The sequence below is a fragment of the Lactuca serriola genome, chromosome 4, assembly GCF_051521515.1.
Source record: "Lactuca serriola cultivar US96UC23 chromosome 4, Lser_US96UC23_V15, whole genome shotgun sequence".
Classification (NCBI taxonomy): Eukaryota; Viridiplantae; Streptophyta; class Magnoliopsida; order Asterales; family Asteraceae; genus Lactuca; species Lactuca serriola.
The window spans coordinates 255,912,259-255,935,088 of NC_136411.1; the positions used below are offsets into that span (position 1 = coordinate 255,912,259).

At 40.0% G+C, this 22,830-nt stretch overlaps 1 protein-coding gene across 1 annotated transcript; it reads right to left on the reverse strand.

The window, feature by feature from the left end:
• Positions 1 to 2,999: 2,999 nt before the first annotated feature.
• On the reverse strand, positions 3,000 to 4,001 carry LOC145096940 (F-box protein GID2-like). Its single transcript, XM_079034330.1, has one exon. The coding sequence runs from the start codon at positions 3,874 to 3,876 to the stop codon at positions 3,250 to 3,252; it is 627 nt and encodes a 208-aa protein (XP_078890456.1). The 5' UTR covers positions 3,877 to 4,001; the 3' UTR covers positions 3,000 to 3,249.
• Positions 4,002 to 22,830: the final 18,829 nt, after the last annotated feature.

Sequence of the window (22,830 nt, forward strand, 5' to 3'; positions counted from 1 at the left end):
TGAGTTCTTGGCTGGTTGAAAAGTGCTTATTCTTCTCTTTTTCTCTCCATAAAACTATAGCTTTCTTTTAAGCTCTTCTCTTGCTTTCTTTTAAAGATTGCTTCAAGTCTTTGGTGTTCTCCAATTGTCTCCTTTTTTTGATTTAATTTCTTAAAGGCTTAAAACACTCAAGAATACAAGAAGGAACTAGCAACCTAAGTACCCTAATCTTGGTGGTGGATACTTGTAGAGAAATCATACTCTTTGATCTTTCTATCTTCATCAACTCCCCCAAACCAAGTGGATCCAAAGGCTCCAAAGATTGTCATTCTAAAACATTATATGGTTGTTTTTAATATCATTCTAACCTGTAAAAATGGATCCTGGATGGTTTGGTTTTGTTATAAACTCCAAAATAAACTTGTTGTTTTTAAAAGCTTCTATTGCCGGATTTATGAAAAAATAACTTATATTTTGTATTAAAACTCATCATATAGTATCTTGACATGGACTTCCAATTTCAAACTCCAAGAACCCCAAGAAAGGGATCAAAAGAAAGCAAAAACCAGAACCAAGACTAGATCTAAGCATGAAGAAGCATAAAGGTTGAAGGTTTATACCTTTTCAAGGCCTAGAAGGTGATGAGAATGTAAAACTTGGTTGTATCATGCTTAGCTTGAACCAAAAGCACCTTCTTCATCTTCAAATGACACAAAAGAACACAAAGGGTCTTTCAAACACTCACACAATCACACAAGGAGGCATAATAGGCTAGGATTTCATACTTGAGGATGGAAACTGGGAAATGGAATAAACCCTAGGAGTTAATACCTTTAAATAGGCCCAAGGCCCGATAAAATTAGGGTTTCATTGTCATCTAATATGTGTCGCGCCATAACTTAGGCGCATCTCGTCCTACTACATGTCAAACTAAAATGAACATTACAACTTAGAGAATTAAATACATATTAGGAATTTGGGTGTTACACAAATAAGACATAGAATATAGGCCAATGATAAGTAACAAAGTCCAAGGACTTGTTGAATACATTACATAAACACCACATATAAAGAGACTAAATATGTGATAATATCAAAGAAGGATAAATAGATCTTCGAGCTAAGTCAGATCCATACCCGAATTGGTACTAACTAATCCAAAGGTAGATGAAGTTAAGTACAAATTAAAGTTTAGTTTACCAACGCTAAATAACAATTCATAATATGAAGCCTTAATTGTGTGATTAATTAAGACTAGTAGCAAAGTTGGTGCTAAGATGATAGTCACATTTGGCGACTCAAAGATCATTATGAACCAAGTAAAAAGAATCTTTGCAGTTAAGGAAAACCACATGTTAAAATATGTCCAGAAAGTTAAATAGCTAGTTCGGTCATTAGACAAATCTCAAATTGCACAATAACCAAGGTCTACGAATAAAAGAACCAATTATTTGAGAAGTTGGCATCATTTACATTCACACATCTAATGAAAAAAGTGCTAGTAGAAATACTCCCCAGAAATTTTTTTAATGAAAATGAGATAAATGACACCAAACAAGAAAGGGAGAAGTTGGATGACCCCAAGCATCAAATACCTCGAAGATGACACGATACATGATGATGAAAAAGAAGCTTGAAAAGTCAGGATAAAGCACCAAAGCACACCTTGCGAAACAAAGTTCTATATAAAACGGGGATACCCGTCACCATGGCTTGTATGTTTGAACAAAAAAGAATTTGGATACGTCATCATGGAAACACATGAAGAGATAGTTGGAGCCCATGCAGACCCACAAACGATCCCCCAAAAAATAGCAAAGTTGAGCTTCTATTGTCCAACCATGTATCGAGACACTGAGCACACAATATCCAAGTGTGAGAAGTGCCAACAACATGCATCTATTCCACGGCTATGGGCAATTACACTTGTAAGCGTAACCAAACCCTTGGCCTTTCATGATGTGTGATGTTAAATGTTCATTAAACTCTTTCAATCTTCAGTTTCATATTGGTTTACTTTAGTAATTCTTCTAAGTTGTTTTTTGACGTTCTCTTGTTCGTTTAACACACATAAAAACAAAGTTAGAACTAAAAATTCGAAACGTAAGAACTGTATCGCATAATGTATATTACATCATGAAAACAATATCTTAAACCATCGTACAACTAATGTTCGACGACATCGAAATAATAGTCATTTCATTAAACAATCGAAAAAGTTCCCTGAATATATGAAAACTCACGAAATGCAAATACAAAAGTTTTACATTCATTTGAAAATTATGATCGTATTCTTCCTTTGTGAAAATCGTTGATTATATTGTTTGGGAAGAGAAAGAACATGTTCAAAAATCAAAATATAAACACTGTTGTTTTAATGCAATTCACAAATTAGCAAACACACATTTTGACCAAGTATTTCATGAATTAAAGAACATGGCAATTAATTAGCAAATCAATCTCCCAATTTTTATCTCCTTCGATAACTTGCGAGACTAATTTCTAATTTCACAAATTTGATAATCTTCTTTTGACAAAAACTGAAAACATGGATAGATATTTCTTCGTATCTGACTTTTACTTTTGTCATTTTAGTAAAGAGCTATTTCTTAAAATATATTAATAAACAATAATTTACTAATTTAAAACCATAACACTACAAAAAAATGAAAATAAAAAGGTCACACCACAAAAGGACAATTCCTCCTCTCTCAAGCATTGTCGTCGTCTATTTGTACTTTACTTACCCACAGGCCACAGCGCATCAACTGACTAAACGTCGGTGAGTTTAGTTTTACCCGTTTTTACCTATCCTCGTACCCAAACACCCCTCCCGCGACATTCACCATCATCCCCTTTTCCCAAATCGGCAACCCTCAAGAAATAAACGATGAAAAGATCATCGACTTTTGACATAATTGGAATCAAATCGAAGAACATATGAAAATGGTTAGTTTGATTTGTTATAAATTAAGGATTAACAGTTGATTCAGATGCTAAAAAGGCTAAAAATCAATCAATTGTCTCTCAATTTACACATACTTCATTGATAATAGAAACAAAGAAAGAAAGAAATCCACGATACATTGGAGCTCAAGGATTAGTTGTTTTTAGTTAGGGATAGAGTAGAACCAGATCTACTACTTCATACTACAGAAAATTACAAACAAACAACAAACTCAAATCAAACTGCAAACTTAAAAAAAAAAAAAAAAAAAAAAAAAAAAAAAAATCAGCGATTGGGTTTTTTTTGTTACAATTCGCTGGATTTCATTTTCGGTTATTGAAATTCATCTTCTCATAGTAACGAATCGAGAGAAGAGATAGAGAAAGCTGAACCTCGTCTTTCCCCCAACGGGTTTTCGCAGCGGTGGTGGTAGGCTTCGACGGAACAATTGTACGAGGAGGTGGTAGACACGGCCAAGCCGAAGAGGATGCGGCAGCAGCGACGGTGGAAGACGACGATGAGGTAGCGGCAGAGGTGGAAGGCTTGGATAAAGGCCATAAGTAATGAGAGTGGAGTCGCCGGAAGCCACCGAGGGCAAGAACCACCGAACGAAGCTGGTTGTTACCGCATCCGATATTCGCCCAGTGCTTTGTACAGATCAGCTCCCATAACCGCTCATCTTGAGCTGTACGATGCCACTGCTTGTTCACGCATCCCGCCGCACCTAACGTCCGCGCGTCCACATGCTTCAGAACTTCATATAGCAAATTCTCGTCCAGCAAAACACCCGCCGCCGTATCCGGCGTCTCCGGTGGCGACTCCACCGTCTCCCCCGTTCCCTTTTCTGTATCTGGCACCAGATCTTCACGGATCTTCTTCTTCATCTTGCCACCATCAACATCATCACCTCCGTTGACCTGATCTTCCGCAAACGAGATTGATCTCTTCATAGATACTAAATCAGAAAGCGAATTACAGAGATGAATTTGATTCACCGATGGCAGAGAGAAAAGTAGGAGGGTTTGAGTTTTGAGGCTTTGAGGGGTATGGGCATCCACCTGCTTTTGATCGCTACGCAAGAGGACAAGTTAAGAAATGAATGCGGTATGTGAAATTACTATTATGTCCTTTTTTTGTATTTAATGGGGATATAGATGGTCAAATTAGCCAGTGGCATGGTTTCTGGGTTTGGTCCATCTGTTTTGTTTGTATGTGCCCACTGCCAGCCGTTTGGATACATACATGTCTTGCATTATCCTTCGGACTCTATTTGCTTTCCATTTATAATTTTCAAACAACCATTTTTTTTTCTCCATTTTACCATATCCCAAAACATATAATATTTGGATTAAATGTTCTTTTTGTTAAGGGTATTTCAATTTTTTTTTTTCAAATTAAGAAAATAGTTTCTTACACAAAAGATGATCATCTCCATATGCAACATCGATTAATGTTTTTTACATGTAACATATTATTTTTCTTTTCTTTATATATATATATATATATATATATATATATATATATATATATATATATATATATATATATATATATATATATTCAGTTTTTTTGTTCAATTTTAATAATTTATATAAACTATTCAGCATTTTTTATCCCCATTAATCATATTTACATATTCCGTCTGAAAATATATTATGTTGTGAAAATTAGAAAAAATGAAAAATTTTATTACATATAAAACCTCTTTGATATCGGTAATCAAATGATGTCACATGATTTTATCTACTAATTTTCGATAGCACTCCATGCATATAACCATTATAGGAGTGTCTATCGTATGCACATGATACCTCGGAAATTGTTAAATCAGGAAACAAGCTCTCGGACATATTAGACAACTAGATATTGTTGATATCAGACATATTAGACAACTAGATATTGTGGATCGTGCTCCATATGTGTCGCTTCGGATTCTATCGGGCGATGGTGGTTAGAGAGGCGATTGTTATGATTGTGAAAAATATATGTTATAAAAAGTCGCATTGCTAATGCTCATCATAATATCAAGATCAAGAATCCATAAAGCTAAGAGAAAAATAGAATTACAAATTGCTAAAAAAAATAAAAAAGTGTAGTTGAGTTGCGAACATCTTCATCGAGTTAATCATTTGGGTTGTGATGACATATTGGTATATGTTCAAATCATAGCACTACTCAGCCATGTGGTCATTAAGATTCGTCTGCAGTGACTTCAGTGCATGAAACATAGTTACATGTTTGTATTGGATGATTAATCGATAGACGAAAATTGATGCTAAAATGTCCGTTAAGCAGGAGCGGAGCTACTATGTAGCCTGGGGTAGCCCGAGATACCTATTCAATTTTCCCGTCAAATGTAAATATCGTGTTTTTTTTTTCAAAAATTCGTCACAAATCCTTTGGAAATCAGTCACAAATCCATCACAAAGTCTGATAATTATAAATTTAGTGTAAATTCACTGTTTTAGTGATGAAAACTTCTTTCGGTAACAAAAAAATTTCTAATAGTGAAACCCCTAAAGAAGTTGTACAGCCCCTCATTTTTCTTTCTGGATCTGTCACTGCCGTTAAGGAAGTTTCCTTTCCAAAAAAACATATTCATTAAGTTTGAAATTCAGAAATTCACTACTCTACTGCACAATATATTAAATTTAACATGTATCTAAGTATTATGTCATGTTTATATAACAATTTAAGATAGAAATTCATCGAGTATCGAAAAATTTCATAGAGCTGTGAATATGTTTAGAGTCCGAAGCTCGTTTTAACCTATATACAATATTCTAGTTTTAGCATGTTTTACCTATTATATGACCAAAGAAAAATTGTGAAAATGTGAGTTCCATAATTGCTCTTTCAGTTCCAAAATAACACGAGTTTTGGAACTCATTTTTGAACTTGTGGTTGAAATTGAAGTCGTGGATAAACATTAAATCCAAGAATATAAAGAAATTAAAGAGAGAAATTACATGTATTGCCATTTTGTGACAAGTTGCAAGATTATGACACTTGGAGAGAGTTTAAAACCAACTTGTAACACACGGGGAAATAGTTCTGAGATAAGGTGTGAGAACCACATTTTTAGTATCTCACAAAATCAAATTTGACAAGTTGGTTTAGTGGTAGTTTGTGAGATTCTTCACAAAGTTGATCTAATTGTTACATTACATGTCACATCATAATATAATCTTTTTGTGATTATTCCATGATAATATATTTGTTATGTATTTATATATTAGTTTCTTAATAACTAACTATCTAACAAAACGTTTTCCTATAATTAATCTCAAAAATTTAGATGCGTATGAAGCATGATTGGCTTATTTGACTTTACATTGTATGTATAGGCGCGGTCTTAAAAAATTTCATGGACGAAGCAATGTAATCATGCCCTATTTTATACCATCAAAGTCAGGGCGATGCATGTGGAGTTCAAAGTGTGTCTTGAACATAGCCCTTTTTTGCATTGTGTATTATTTTGTTGGCCAAAATTATATGATTATATCAAGTAAGAGTAATCAGGCTCGACGCAAAATGATAAGTGGGAATAGAAACAATGGAAATTTGGAATCATAACTTTTTCGGGAGAAGTAAACATCGCTTTGGTTCCTATATTCTCGTTGATTAGTAGCAAATCATCTAGGCTCCATGTCAACAACGGTATCCTTAAATTCCTTCTTCATAAGCTTTGAGTTCTTACTTCTTTTTTCTTACCCCCTTTGTAACACCTTGTTCCGATTCCTTTCCTAATTCGGGGTCGTGACCCGAAGATTGGTTATCATAAGGCTTACGGCCTTTGGGAAGAGAAACATAGTCCCCTTTTCAGTGTGGATATGTAGATTAGATGATCGGGGACTTCGATTTGTGTTTTGGAGTCCAAGAGTATATCGACAAAGTGGCAGTCGGGCTTTTTATGAATTTTGGATTTTTGTTCAGAGAGTTTTTAAGGCAAAGATGAGTTGATAGATGTGTAGAGCTTCTCGTTACCTTTCCGGTGATATAAGGATCATCGAAATCGGACTTAAAACGAAGAAGTTAGAAGTTTGGTGGTATTAGGGTTAAGCCTAGTATGTTGAGTGTACATAGGAGTATGTTGGGCGTACTAGGTAGAGTGAATTCATGTGCTCTTTTGAGTACGTTGGGCGTACCATGCGTACTCCAGTCAGACCCAAACCCTAATTTAGGGTCTTAGACCTTATTTAAGCTCCTCAACTCAACACCAAACCCTCTTATCTTCAGCCTCCATCCCCTTAAACTCTAGAAACAAAACCCTAGCATCCTTTGGTGTGGTTCTTGAGATTTTGGTGTGATTTCATGGATTTTGGTGCTCATTGAAGAAGAAGGAGCTTCTTGGAGAAGTGTGGGATTGCTTGAAGCTTGTGGATCTAAGCTTGGTGCATCTTGATCTACCTTCTAGAGGTATAAAGCTTCAAATTTTATAGATATATAGTTTAGATCTAGCTTTGGGTGGTGTTTTTCCATGTTTTGGTCCTAAGGTTGTTGTTCTTGTGATTAGAAGCTACTCCAGGATCTTTGAGCCTCATATTTGGTCCTAGTTGAGTTGTTAAGTTATAAAAATATTATCTTGAAGGTTCTTGTTGATACATGTATGAGTTGGTGTTCTCATTATGGATAAAAACAAGGATTTGATCCCATTAAGTCATGCAAAGGAGTAAAGTTGCAAACTTTACGTGTTAAGACATCATTTGTGTGACAACCCGATACTTCCCAAGTCAACAAAAGTCAAATCCGATAAATATAATTCGAATTTTATTTATTCCTTTAAGTTCGTGAGGGTTATAAAATACTTTAAATTATATAAATAAAGTTTATATAAGTTTTCGGAATAAAAAACACTCAAAAATCAATGTTTTTCCCTTAAAAACCGCAAACTCTCGTTACAGCAAACTGTTTTTTGCCGAAAACCTTCAGACCGAAAACAGATTTTGGCCAAAAACCCTTTTTCCGTTCGAAAACCCAACCGTATATAAGTTTTTCTTTCGAAAACTTGATAATTTCTCACATTTTCATTCGAAAATACCCATATTTTGCTCCCAAGGATCATCCAAGAACATTAAAAACCTTTAAGCGAAAACCTTCAAATCTTCATATTTTCACCAAGAACACCAAGAACATCCTTCAAATCTTCAAGTGACAGAAAACGGCCCAAGACCAAAAACCGTGTTCGACCGAGAACCGTTTTCGGCCGAGAAACCCTTGGAACCGAAAACTCTTCAACACTTGTGCAATTTTCGGTAATTACCCTCAACACAAATCAAGTGTTTTCTAACACTTTAATTAATGGTCATCTCTTCAGTCCGTTATCCAGTTACAAGCACATACCAAAAGTGAGTTCATACTCCTACATTTTATTGTGTTCAATGTTTTTAGGGGGGGGGGGGGTGGAATACAAGTAAACACAAGGATTTCTGTGTTTTTATACAAATGCTTTCAACAGTTTCAAAACCTTTGCAATTGTTTCAAACAGAGATTTCACTAGATTTCATTAAAATATTTATATATTTTAACCCTTTTGTACCATGTCGAGCATAAGGATGTTTTTCCTACGTACAACTAAATTGCAAAAGTTTTCAGTACAATATAGAACATACATTTAAACTATAATTGGTATAGTTTGGGAACATTAATATACTTTTACAGAGTCAATACACGAAACAATAACATATATACAAACTATAATAGGTATAGTTTGGGATAAATTACACTGTGTTACTAACTCAAGAACATTACTCAGAAACGAACATATAAATTATGGTAGATATAGTTTATGGAATACTGTACTATTTCCCGACTACAAGAGTACAATACTAAATAATTATTTAAGTATAATTATTTTACATTAGAAAGTACAATACTACAAGGTTATACATACATTTTCAAGTACGAGAGAACACTACAATACTACACGTAAACTAGCTAATACAGGGGTATGAGGCACTACTTCAATTATATCCTCCAGGGTACGAAACTAAATCCTATACAATATATCTAACATCCCAATGTTCAAGACCAAAAATTTTGTTTTTAATTATGTTACTTATAAAACAGTTTACTGAAAAACATCATCGATAACATATGAATCCATAAAACCATAATTACATGTCTCAAAAATCATATCATCAATAGTAATAATGTTAGAGTACAATCCCATGGATCTCAAAATGCAGAAATCATGTGTGTGCGATGCGCTGCTATCGTGTCGGCTCTTTCCCCTTTGACGAAGAGGTACCTAAAACAAAAACTGAAAACTGTAAGCACAAAGCTTAGTGAGTTCCCCCATCATACCACATACCATACATAACATGTACCGTCTAACATATCTGGGTACTAGCTACCTCTTCGGCCCTATTGACCGGGAACTTTCCTAGCATATCTGGGAAGGTAACTCACCTCAATGTCATAATGTGTATGAACTATCCTCGATGTCGGGATCAACTCCTCTCAGTTCCTACACATAACAATCTTCCTTAATTACCATTCCCTAGTCAAATCGGGTCAAAGCCAAATTCAAGTTCAACACCTTGGTCAAAGTCAACTCTAAGTCAAAGTCAACATCCAGCTGACTCAACTCGCCGAGTTGGCCCCACAACTTGTCAAGTTCCGAAAATCATGTGAACACTAAAACTTCGACCCTACTTGCAGAGTCTTACAAGAGCTCACCATGTTCTCCTTTAAACAAAATCAGGACCTTCTATAATTGACTCGCCGAGTTCTTCCTTGAACTCGTCGAGTTTATCTTCATCCGAGTTAAGGTGTTTAGTCCTTGACTCGTCGAGTTCATCCTTGAACCCGTCGATTTGATCTTCATCCGAGATAAGGTGTTTAGTCCTTGACTCACTGAGTTCATCCTTGAACTCGTCGAGTTCGTCTTCATATTATTGGGACATTGCCTTGAACTCGCCATGTTCATCTTTGAACTCGTCGAGTACGTTGATCTTCAGGTCCATAATGAACCCAACTGGTTGAGTCTTCTTCCAACTCAACACACTACTCCATATTAGAAGGGATTTTGGGAAAAATGCGAGCTGACTCGCCAAGTCGTATGAGTGAATCGTTGAGTCCCTCTATGTCCAAAATTATTCAGTCGATCTCAGATGGTCTTAATACATCCAAAACATAGATCTGACCTCCTAGGGTTCATATTACACGTAAAGTTACAAACTTTACGTGCATGCACGGGGTATTTAGCTCAAAAGGCACTAAAAAGGGGTTTCTAGGATGCATGGGACTCACATGGCCATAAAGTTGGCACCTTTATGCCATGGAGGACCTCAAGGGCTCTGGATCTGAAGTTTTAGCCCCAATGGTACACTCAATCCGAAGGTGGCTTCACTTGGACATAAACAGGGGTAGAAATAGCCCTAAATTGAAACCTAAGCAATGGAAGATCAAGGTATAAGCTTTATACCTCTGATTGCCTGCAAATGCAACACAAACACCAAATCTTCTTCCCTCTTCTTGAATCTTCAAGCCTTTCCTTCCTTTCTTCAAGCGTCAAATCACAAAGATTGACAAAAAAAAAGCTCAAGAACACACAAATGGCGATTAGGGTTTCATGGAGAGAGTCTAAGGGTGATGGAGGCTGAAGTGGGACAAGATAATGTGTTTAAATAGGGTGCAAACCCTAAATATTACGGTTTCATCCAAGTAGTCCTACTCGTCGAGTCGGGCTTCTGATTCGTCGAGTAGGTTACTTAAAACCCGTGTTCATAATCCAGTCTACTCGACGAGTTGGGCCTCCAACTTGTCGAGTCACAGTGTAAAACATGCAATTACTTATATTTAAAATACGTACCGAGAACCAGGTGTTACAACTCTCCCCAACTTATTTCAGACTTCATCCTCGAAGTCTGTTGCTGCATCCGGAAAAAGCTCGGGGTAGTGCTCTCTCATTTCGTCCTCCATCTCCCAAGTCCATTCTGAGCCCTTGCAGTGTTGCCTTTGCACCTTTACTAGCTCTACCTGCTTGTTCCTCAGGTCCTTCAACTTCCTATCGAGGATAGCTACTGGTCGCTCAATGTAGTTTAGGCTGTCATCCACCTGAATGTCCTCTAAAGGCACCACCGCGGAGTCATCGACTAGACACTTTCGTAGTTGGGAGACGTGAAAGGTACTGTGAATTTGGCTAAGTTCGGCTAGAAAATCCAGCCTATATGCCACCTTGCCCACCTGGGCTGTAATCCTGAAAGGCCCAATGTATCTGGCGCCCAACTTGCCTTGCTTCCTGAACCAGATGATACATTTCGAAGGTGACACCTTCAGGAGGACCATATCCCTGACCTGGAACTCCAAGTCCGAATGGCGCTTGTCGGCATAACTTTTTTGCCGACTCCGAGCAGTGTGAACTCTGATCCGGACCTGCTGGATCCTCTCTATCATCTTAAGTACCACTTCGGTACTCCCCATGACCCTCTACCCAACCTCACCCCAGCATATCGGGGTCCTGCACTTCCTACCGTACAACATCTCGAAGGGAGGATAGTCAATACTTGCGTGATAGCTATTGTTGTAGGAAAACTCTGTCAAGGTAAGGTAAGTATCCCAACTACCACCAAAGTCTAAAACGCACACCTGCAACATTTCCTCCAATGTCTGGATGGTCCGCTCGCTCTGACCATCTGTCTGCGAGAGAAAAGCGGTGCTAAAGTGCAGATGAGTCCCCAGCTTGTCGTGAAATTTCTTCCAGAATTTGGAAGTGAATCGAACGTCTTTGTCAAAAATCACAGAGATTGGCACTCCGTGTCTAGCTACAACCTGTAGAATATAGATGTCGGCTAGCTTCTCGGCCGAAATGCTCTCTTGGATCGGTATGAAATGGGCACTCTTGGTCAACCAATCCACGATGAACCATATGTAATCCACTCCTCACGCGTTCCTGGGAAGCTCTGTGATGAAATCCATAGTAATATCTTCCCATTTACACATGGGGATGTCCAACGACTACGTCTTGTCGTGAGGCCGCCGGTGCTCTGCCTTGACCTTCTTGCAGTTCAGGCACCTCTCAACGTACCAGGCTACATCCAGCTTCATGCAGGGCCACCAATAGTTAGGACGAAGATATGTGTACATCTTCGTCGCCACGGGATAGATAGCAAACCTGGATTTGTGGGCCTCATCCATTAAGAACTATCGTACTGCTCCCCAGTACGGAACCCATACCCTCCCATGCAGGGTCAGCAGCCCACGACTGTCATAGTTAAATGAGGCCACCTGGCCTATGATTCGCTTGCACTTCCGGCGCTCCTCCTTCAAACCCTCAACTCGTTCCTGACGAATTTGCTCCAACAGTGGAGTCACTACCGTCATCCTCAAAAAAATGTCTCTAATCAGGGTTGCCTTGCGACTAAGCATGTCGGCCACAACGTTGGCCTTCCCTGGGTGGTAGAGGATCTCACAATCATAATCCTTCACTACATCTAGCCACCTATGCTGCCTCATGTTCAAATTCGGCTGATCTATGAGGTACCTCAAACTCTCGTGGTCCGTGTAAATAGTACATCGGACCCCATAGAGGTAGTGTCTCAAAATCTTGAGGGTGAAAACAACCGCCCCCAAATCCAAATCGTGTGTCGGGTAGTTTGCCTCGTGAGGCTTCAGCTGCCTCGAAGCGTTGGCGATAACATGCCCTCTCTGTATCAATACCGCGCCCTATCCTGAAATGGATGCATCATAGTATACCACAAAATCCTCCATGCCCTCTGGCAGGGTGAGGATTGGCGCCTCGCATAGCCTCTTCCTCAATGTCTCGAACATTGCCTGCTGCTCAGGCTCCCAACAAAAGACCACAACTTTCTTCATTAACCGGGTCAAGGGTACGGCTATCTTGGAGAAGTCCTGAATGAATCTCCGATAGTATCCTGCCAATCCCAGGAAACTTCAAATCTCAGATGGAGACTTCGGAACCTCCCATCTCATCACGACCTGTACTTTGGCCAGGTCGACTAGAATATCATTCTGGTTGACGAGGTGCCCAAGAAAATGCACCTCGCATAACCAAAACTCACACTTGGAGAACTTGGCGTACATGCTCTCCCTCCTCAGGGTATCCAAAACCTCTCGCACGTGCTCTTCATGCTTCTCCTGCATCTTGGAGTAAACCAAAATATCATCAACAAAAACTATCACAGACCGATCCGGCATCGGTCTGCATACGCGGTTCACAAGATCCATGAACGCAGCAGGAGCATTGGTGAGCCCGAAGGGCATCACCATGAACTTGTAGTGGCCATAACGAGTTTGGAAAGCAGTCTTCTGTATGTCCTCGTCTCTGACCCTCATCTGATGGTAGCCTGACCGCAAATCTATCTTGGAAAACCAAGATGCTCCCTGTAGCTGGTCGAAGAGATCATCAATCCTTGGGAGTGGGTAACGGTTCTTCACCGTTAACTTGTTCAGCTCCCGGTAATCTATACACATCCGATGCAACCCATCCTTCTTCTTCACAAACAGGACCGGTGCTCCCCAAGGCAAACTACTAGGCCTGATAAATCCCTTGTCTAGCAGCTCCTGCAGCTGTGTAGACAACTCCTGCATCTCGGGATGAGCCAACCGATATGGTGTCTTGGCTATCGGAGCCGCACCAGGGACTAGGTCGATCCTGAACTCTACCTGTCTCTTTGCAGGTATCCCAGGCAGCTCCTCTGGGAATATATCCGCGTACTCTCGCACCATTGGTAAATCACTCACCATCACCTTACCCGCCTCCTGGGTATCTATGACATAGGCGAAATACCCTGTGCATCCCTGCTGGAGATACCGCCTAGCTCTCGCTGCCGAACATAAATCTTGTCCACATTGTGGCCTCTCGCCCTGAATCACCAGCTCTCCCCCACATAGGGTCCTGACCCTAACCAACTGTTGCGTACAGTTGATCACTACCCCATTAGGGCTCAACCAATCCATGCCTATGATAACCTTGTTCACACGCAACGAAATGGGAACCAAGTCTACTAGGTGGCACTCCTCATACAGCCTCAAAACACAATCTCTGAAGACCTCTGATGCTCGTACTGATCATTCGTTAGCAATCTCGACCTCCAGAGGGCAATCTGACATGCCCGAATACTCAGGGAACCTCTTGCTAAGTGCAAGAGAGACAAATGATCGGGTAGCACCAGAATCAAACAACACTTGAAATGGGATACTGTTCTCATGGAACGACCCTAAACAAAGCATATAACATGACACATTAATATCATGAGCAACATATAATAAAAGTTATGGAGAAGAAATCATACTCGTCAGCACATCGGGTATGGCGCGTGCCTCCTCGGTAGTCATCTAGAAGGCTCGACTCCTCACAACTTGTCACACCCCCGAACCAGACGGCGGAAACGTCCGAGGGCTATTGTGACTCAATTGAATACAATCACAATGAATATACATGAAACATAACATCATACATTACCAAGCATTGGAATATTACAACTGGTAGCGTTTACATTCAGTACATTGATCCATAATATTACATGCCCAAAAGTAAATTGTTTGATACTAATTAAAACAACAGCAAGACGTTACTGAGTACATTTTCCTTTTTCGATTTACCTGTTACTTGAGAATACAAGTATTTTGAAAAAAAAACGTCAACATATGAAATGTTGGTGAGTTCATAAGTAATGTTTGAAATATAGTGGTTTGTATTGTTTTGAAATTCACTAGAAAATCCGATATTTTCTGAAAAGAGCATAGTATAAAAAGGGTGAAGATCCGTAAGTATGCTTGTTTGTTTCTATAGATGTAAAAGTACAATTTGTAAAACTCGGTATGTAACTCGTAGGTGTATTAATTGAAAACCCTAGGAAAACCCGAGGTTTTCCTAATACTTTGCATCAAATGATTTATATTTCGTTATTTCGTTGCGACAGGTGTATTCGTTGAGTCCGGTGACGTTGGATTAATTATGGATTGTGAATTGTTATAAACATACATTAATGAAAATGACTAGTTTACAACTATACAAACGATCCCTTAGGCGTCGCTCGCACTATTCACTTAATCCAATCACCCGGACTTCTCATAGCCCCACAACCGAGGAGGAAAAGAGGGTGCGAAGCCCCCGATATTTTCCATAAGTCGTTCAAGGCTATCGTGAATGCGAAGGGCCCTTAGCCTGACTCGCATTTGGTTAATTCTCGACTTTACTAGCAACACTAGAGGGCCCTTGGGGTCCAACAGCACAAAGCCTGTAAAAGTCCTTTTACACGGAATTAGGTCATATAAGACCCAACTCCATGTAAGCGAGTTTCCTTCGGGCCTAAAGATCATGTCATTAGGCTAGCTAGGCCCAACAAACATGATTTGAAACTTTCGGGCCCAAAGACGGTGTATCGACGTCTGGTGTATTCCCACGTGTGTATTGACTTCCCGAAATTTCCGCGTGTGTATTGAATTCCCGAGATTTCCGCGTGTGTATTCAAGTATCGTCGTGTTAGTAATTTCGGATTCATTATTGATTCGAAACCGAATCAATTCGTTTGATAACGATTTTTGGTGTTGAAGGTTTATTATATTTCGCCGATAGTCGAGGTACTAGTATTTCATCATGTCAGATTTATTGTTTAAAACATTAGAATTTTACATTTTTGCAGCCCCTTTCTTTTGGATAAATTTACACTTTTGACCCTTTGTATAAAAGAATTTATATTTTAGTCCTTAAACCATTTTTCTTGACACTTTAGTATCAAAACTTTTAGAAAAGGTATTTTTCAGCTCAAAGTTATTTGAAAACAGTTTTAGTCCCTCAAATGAAATTTTTCTCGGCTGAAACCCTTATTTTCGCAATTTTTACACTTTTGGCCCAAAGTAGAAATTTTTTGCATCTTTGGTCCCTTTTAAATATGAAAAGCATTTTTAACCCTTGAAATGGACTTGGAGCACTAGTAGTCCCCTGTTTTACAGAAAAATACAGTTTCAGCCCCTCTAATTTGAAAATCTCGCAATTTGGGCTTTATTGGGCTGAAAAGTTCATTTTTGGCCCATTATGCTTAAAAATTTCACATTTAATCCTTCAAAGAGAATATTTCCAGAAAAATACATTGTTGAAACCGTTTTGACTCATTTCATCGATTAGAATTTGTATTTTGTCATTTTGGGCCCTTTAACCTTATATTTTTAACATTTTGAGTCCAAAAATGGGATTTTTAGCCCAAGGAGTTCATATTAACCAACTTGGTTATATTTCTAGAAATGATTTGTGTGTAATAATATGTTTTATACTTGTTTCATACATCCTAATGCAAATCTCGGTTTTAAGGACTTTTTGACTAGTTTCAACACCATAATCACATAAGAACATGTAAATAAACATAGAAATCATACAAAGCATACATATACTCATAGATCTACACATTTGCTTGTATTACCCCCCCCCCCCACAAAACTTATAAAAACCGAAAAATAGGGGGTATGAAGCTCACCTTTGGGTGTGGTTTCGGTTTTGGAGAAGAGATGGATAGAAATGAGGTGATTTTCGGCCTTAGCAACCTTTCCTTGGAAGATCTCGAGTTTAGGAGCTTCTAAGGTGCAAGATTATAATTTCTTATGAGTTAAGAAGAGATGTTTGATAAATCAAGGAACCTAGATCATAGATTTAAGTATAAACTTACCTTAGATGATGATTCTTATGGAAAATCTCTTTGAAATGCCCTTAAGTCTCGAAAATTTGGTGAAGAGGGGTAAGGGTGTTCCTTGAGAGTGTTTGATAAACAAAAAGTGGGTGAAGTTTGTGTGTGTGTGAGCTCTCGGCCGAGAACCAAGAAGAAGAAGAGAGAGAGAGTTGAGATGACAATCCTAGATGTATGTTGGTCCATGCATGGAGGCATGTGATGTATAAATGAGGTGGCAAGGCCTAAGTCAACTCTTCACTTCCTTGGGTTTGGGCTTGGGCCGAGATTTGGAAAGGAAGAAGAGATTTTTGGGCTTTATTGCCCCTAAGCCCATATAAGAGTTAGGTTGAATGATTGTTGGTCCTATAAAATATAAGTGTGATTTTTATGCTTTATTAGGCTAGATTAGGTTAATTATGGTCCATAATAGTTCATATAATTGATTTATTTCATTCTAGGCCCAATATGGCCCAAAAGGTTGAAATAAATGAAAGTGGGTTCAATTAGAGCCTATTTAAAGGTTCTAAGCCCAAGATAGTCAAATTGGAAGCTTATTGGCCCATTGGGCCCAATAAGGAAGTCCTAGTCCAAAGTGGACCTACACAAGAACTTCTAGGGTTTCCAATTACTTGTTGACTATTTGAAGTGCTTGTATGGTGTATTGGATTAAAAATTTTCTTGTCATAGAGTAAGCATCATACATGCTCTTAAGTTTTTGATTCTACATTTTACTTGAGTGTAGTGATTACAAGACACAAAATTTCTAGTTGTGACACAATTGGAGCCTCTGTCTTGCCCTGCCAGCCATCCGTAAGCCGCATGGTCATTGGATCTAGCACCGCCACTGGCGCTGCTGTTGTTGTTAATCTTGGGCAATTAGGCTTTTTATGGCCCTTCTGATTGCAATGGAAGCGAATCAGGTCTCACATCTGGAATGTGGGGGTAGGGGCAGTACAATCCTTGCTAAAGTGCCCGGTCTTGCCGCACTTGTAGCAGCCCGATGATCCAAATCTACATACCCCCTCATGGGTCTTTCCGTATATCTCGTAGCGGCCCCGACCCCGTTGGCCCTTCGACCTAGTGTCAGATCCCGTGGGCTTCTTCCCCAAACCCCAGTAACCTGCTCTGTCTCTGCCTTCCTCTTCCTGAGGTGCTTTAAGTCAATCTCCCTCTCCCTCGCCCTGGAAATCATGGAATCCAATGTGGGGCATGATGAGTAGATGACATGCTCCTGAATATTAGCCCCCAACATGTCATGACAGTGCGTCTTCCGCATCTCCTAATCTCCTGTTCCCTCTATCGGAACTTGGAGGTAATCTTTGCCATCATCTTAGTAGTCTGTATCATGTCAAGGAACTCTCTGGCTAGCTGTTGAAGCTCCACACTCGGCGCAAACTCCGCCCTAAGCCTAGTCACAAAGTTTGACCAAGTCATAGCCTCATTGGATGGGGCTCCCAGTGAGTCACCCACTGACTTCCACCAATCTCTAGCTCTGTCTCTCAAACAACCTACAACATATCGAACCTTCGACCCCTCAGGGAAAAAGCTCGTCAACTGTGCAGACTCGATGTCTGCAATCCGTCTCCTGGCTACGATGGGGGTCCTTCACCCCATGGAAATCTGACTCACCACTCCCCCTGAATTGCTTGAAGGATTGTGTGTGTGGCCCTGACTGGCTAGATGCCCATTCACTCCTAAACACCCTGAGGCGATCCTCCATCAGCTTGATAATACTTTCCTTGATTGACCCGAAAATCACCGGGGTTGCCTCAAGGATACCTCTCATAATTTTTGACGCGATGAACTCGCGTAGTCCGTCATCAACTTTCTTGGATCCCACATCCGAACATGAATTTATCCTGATCCAGACCCTGAATCTCCCGCTCTGTTTCGTGTTACCACCATTCTGAAGCAAAACACATAACCATCAGGATCATACATAACCTCGAGAGGTCTCATACACTCTACAAGTTTCCTGGTTCTATCTTGGCCCTCCTTGACTCGAGTACGGATCCTATGCTTTCAATAGTACGGGCCCATACTACCTTCCACATCTATCTGTACTTTCCTCAATGATTTCTTTGGTTTCACCATGTTCCATCGACTGCTACTGCTCACTGCACTAATCTCATCCTAGGATTACCCTAGGGTAACTCTCCAACCCACACTCCGCCATCAGCTACATAAAAAGTCCCTATCATCTCTCCCTAACCAGCTTGCGAATAATATTACATAATACTAAGACCAGATAATTCTTCGAATGAGAGGTCTCTCCCTAAAATGGTTAAACTCAAACGAGAGCTATGAAATAGGGCTAAACCTAACCTTCTGAAATTATTTAGTCCTCGTAATATGTAACTTAACGTATTCGTTTACTAGTTAATTAAAGATAACTAGGACTCCTAATAGCACAAAGTAAGCAGCATTCGGGCATTGAGTAACCCGAACCATGCATATCCTATTCAGGCTATCATATAATTGACTAATCAGTACTACCATGTGATGATATATGGTCCACTAGCATGGCCTAGTCAGCTCCGACGTGCCAACCTCGCCTGGCGCTCCCTTGCCAGCCTTACTAGGGATGCTCCTGCCAGCCCTTCCTGGCGTTCCCTTGCGAGCCTTGCTGGGGACTCTCCTGCCGGCTCGGCTAGGCGCTCCCTCGCCTGGCACTCCCTTGCCAACCTTTCCCGGTGCGCGCCCGCCAGCGTTGCCTGGTGTGCGCCCGCCAGTCCTGCCCGACGCCTCTAGGTGGCCTCGCCCAGCTCCTTGCTAGTTGGGCCTCAATTGGGCTAGCCCAAGGCCTGACCTAATTCCCCTTGACCTAATTGTCCCCTATATAATGAATAGTACCTCCTCCATGGAGAGGGACCTTTTTCTTGGACCTTCCCCTGGACACTTCCCCTTTGGCTCAGTCGCCACTATACTCTAGCCAGGTGGCTCAGCCGCCATCCGCCGCCGTCAGCCACCACTAGCACCAAGATGGTTCTCTTCCAGCTATGGAGGACCATCTCAGATCTTCTAGCTGATCTAACTTGACCGTCGGAGCCCGCTCCCGGGGCACAGTCCCTGGGGAAGCTCTAACGGGTTTTCATTGTGATATCCAGATCTCCGCTGCAGCAGAAGACCAGAAGGCACGCCGGAGGTCGATGTTGCATCATTTGGTGCCATCTCGGACCCGAGCAAGTAGCAAAAGCCTCGGTTTCAAGCTCATTCTTCCTAGATCTGTTCAGATCTGCTGAGTTCCACATCAGGTTTTCTCAGATCTGTTCATTCTTATCCCTTATCTGATCAGACCTGTTTGGATCTTGCCAAGATCTCTTCAGATCTGTTTAACTATCGTTCATATCTTTTGATATGCTTACTTTTTAATCCATATTTCTTGATCTGTTGAGCTTTTCTCGTTTAGATCTTTAGATCTGTGTCGTTTTTTTGCTAAAATATGGTGTGATATTTCGTTTTAGTTCATCTGAACAACTTTAAGTTTTAAAATATATTATCAGATCCGTTTTTTTGTTCATACTTTGATGGGTTCTTCAACAAGTCATGAAGAATGAAACTCTTATGAGTTCTTAACCCATTTTCATTTTTATTTTTGTGTTTTATCAAACAACTTGAGAAGAAGAGAAATTCTTTGTGGTTATTTACCTTCATTTAAGTTGGTGTTTCTTTGGAGACTCCAAAAAAGAAAACGAAAATTTATAAGATATGGTTCTTTTTCATATTTCAATGGCTTTTTGAGCAAGCAGAGGGGAAAAGAAAGTTCATGAGGAGAAAACCTCATCATATCTCATTTTTGTTTATATCTTGAGGTTTTTCAGAAGGTTGAGAAAGAAAAGAAGTTTTATGAGTTTTAAACCCACTTTCATCAGCTCATAAGATCAGAAAATCATTTGTTAGTTGGCTTTTTCTATATATAACTCCATTTTACAACTTCAGCTCTTGTATTCATTTGCATTTTGGTGATTTCTTGAGCATTGAAAAGGAAAGAGGTTTCTATAGTTTATAAACCATCCTTTTTATTCAAATTGAGAAGAAAATCCGTTTTTTAGATAAGGATTTTTGTATGTTTTTAACCAATTTTGACAGCTGCTTGTAAGCATAGCTATGTTTCTTGTATATTGCAAAAAAGGAGAGAAAGAGAGAGAGAGAGAGAGAGAGAGAGAGAGAGAGAGAGAAAGAGAGAGGAAAAATGACTTAAGCTCATAATCTTCTATAAATCTCTATCTTTGTAATTATTTTGCTTATACATAAAGCTCTGTCCATTGTACATTTCTTAAAACCCACAAAATTCGTTTATCACTTCTCACCAAAACCACCTGATTATATTTTGTTATTTTTACCTCAAGGTTTATCCTATCCTTTTCAAAACTTATTGTTCAGTAAAAAAGAAAAAAGGGATAGAATGATGTTGAGATATGTTGTTTTGAACCAAAAAAAAGGGGTGAAAAGAAGTATTACAAAAAGAACTGATAGCATACAAAAGCAAGTATACAGACAAAAGCAAAATTTTTAAAGCTCATGTTTATTATTCAAGATATCAGGATGACAACTCCGAAACTTACAAACGTCAAAAGAAAAAAAAAGGTGGTAGAGGTCTATTGGTCAAAGGGATGTGTGGACCCCCTTAACAAAATAAACACAGAAAAAGGAAAGGAAGACAAAAGCCCACGTGAACACACCTGCTCCAATCCTTCATATACAGAAAAGACAAAAGCATCGGGCCCCACCCAATCGACACATTTTCCCGGGCAGCCAAAGACCTCCAGAAACCCCAGCTCCTCTCGCCAGAGACTTGGCCCAAAGCACCACCCGCTGATACTCTGCAGCTGTGCGGCTAGGGCTCAAACGACGATCACCTGTGGTATCATTGGACCAACGACGAGGCATCAACAAAAACCTTCACCAGTCGTTGCTAATCGCTCCTCCAACAACCGCCTTACTTCCAATCTTTGTCATTACCACCAACAGTCACCCGACTAACAACACAGGCGACTGAAACCAAATCCAAATCGCCATCAGCATCGATCGCCAACTATGTTTGATTAATCGTTGCCTACAACCAAACTAGCCCTGATAGGCTCAAACCGATGTTACAACATCTCTAGTCCATTATCTCTATCAACGGGTCAACAATCGAGGCTCCTTCACTACCGATACTGGCGACCAAGCACAAGAGGCGAGCTTGCTGCTGTAACCTCCAACAGACTATCGAATTGCGACCATCATCACCTTCAACGAGTAACGCAATTGATCGCCACCACTTCCAACCTCACTGATCGCCTGCTGCTTCCGATCTGATCCCCCAGCGTCACCACTTCAAACAACAATAGCCATTTCTCCACAGTCGCCATCACCCGTTAGTTTTAGAACCATGAATAGTCGTCATCATCACGGGGAGAAGGGTCATCGGTACCATCTCTAATTGTTAACAATCGGTCACCTTCAGAGAGTGACGCAAGACAGTAGCGCCTTCGGACCACCACTGAGATCAGGGCCTCCTGCTTCCTAGATTAGCTACTGTTGCATATCTTCTAGTCGTCGAACAACTCCATTTGGCGACACAACTGACCAGTGCTACCAGCGATTGGTATCGCTGCCCTGACTATCTTCCACGCCACCGACCGTTTCCCATACCGGCAATCTAACAGGGTGGCGTCCCTGCAACAATGCCCCGATAAATTCTAGTCGACATTTGCTCTTCCTAGGCGTTTTTAGTAAGGAATGGTGAAGATGGAGGTCGGCTGGAATCCTTCTATCCCTAAAACGCAACAAATGAGTAAACCCCAATGGGCCCAAAGCTGGCCAGCCCATATGCTCATTCATTTAAAAAAAAATAGGCTAATTATCTTTACACGAATGGACTATGGCGATGTAGGCTCCTTCTAATTCACAAATGGAATGGGCTGATAACTTGGACTCATATTTATTTTGGGTACCTTTCAAGTTTATTCCTTCACGATTTTGGGACACTCCAACAAAACAAAGATGATTTTGGGCTGTAACTAAGTTGGGCTCCTCCTACGGCATAGGGTCATGATACTCTAGATGGGCCCTTCCAATTTCTTGGGCCACATCGACAAAGCATGGGACAATTTTACAAGAGAAGAATTAGCAATTTAATACCCGCGCACCGCAAGCCCCGCTCAACAAAATACGTATCACAATCCAGACCACTCAACATTTTTTTTTAGAAAAAAAAGGAGGGAGAAGTGTACTACACTACTACTGCTACTCGTGAAGCATTTCGAAATAGCCCTCAACAATTATGTTGCT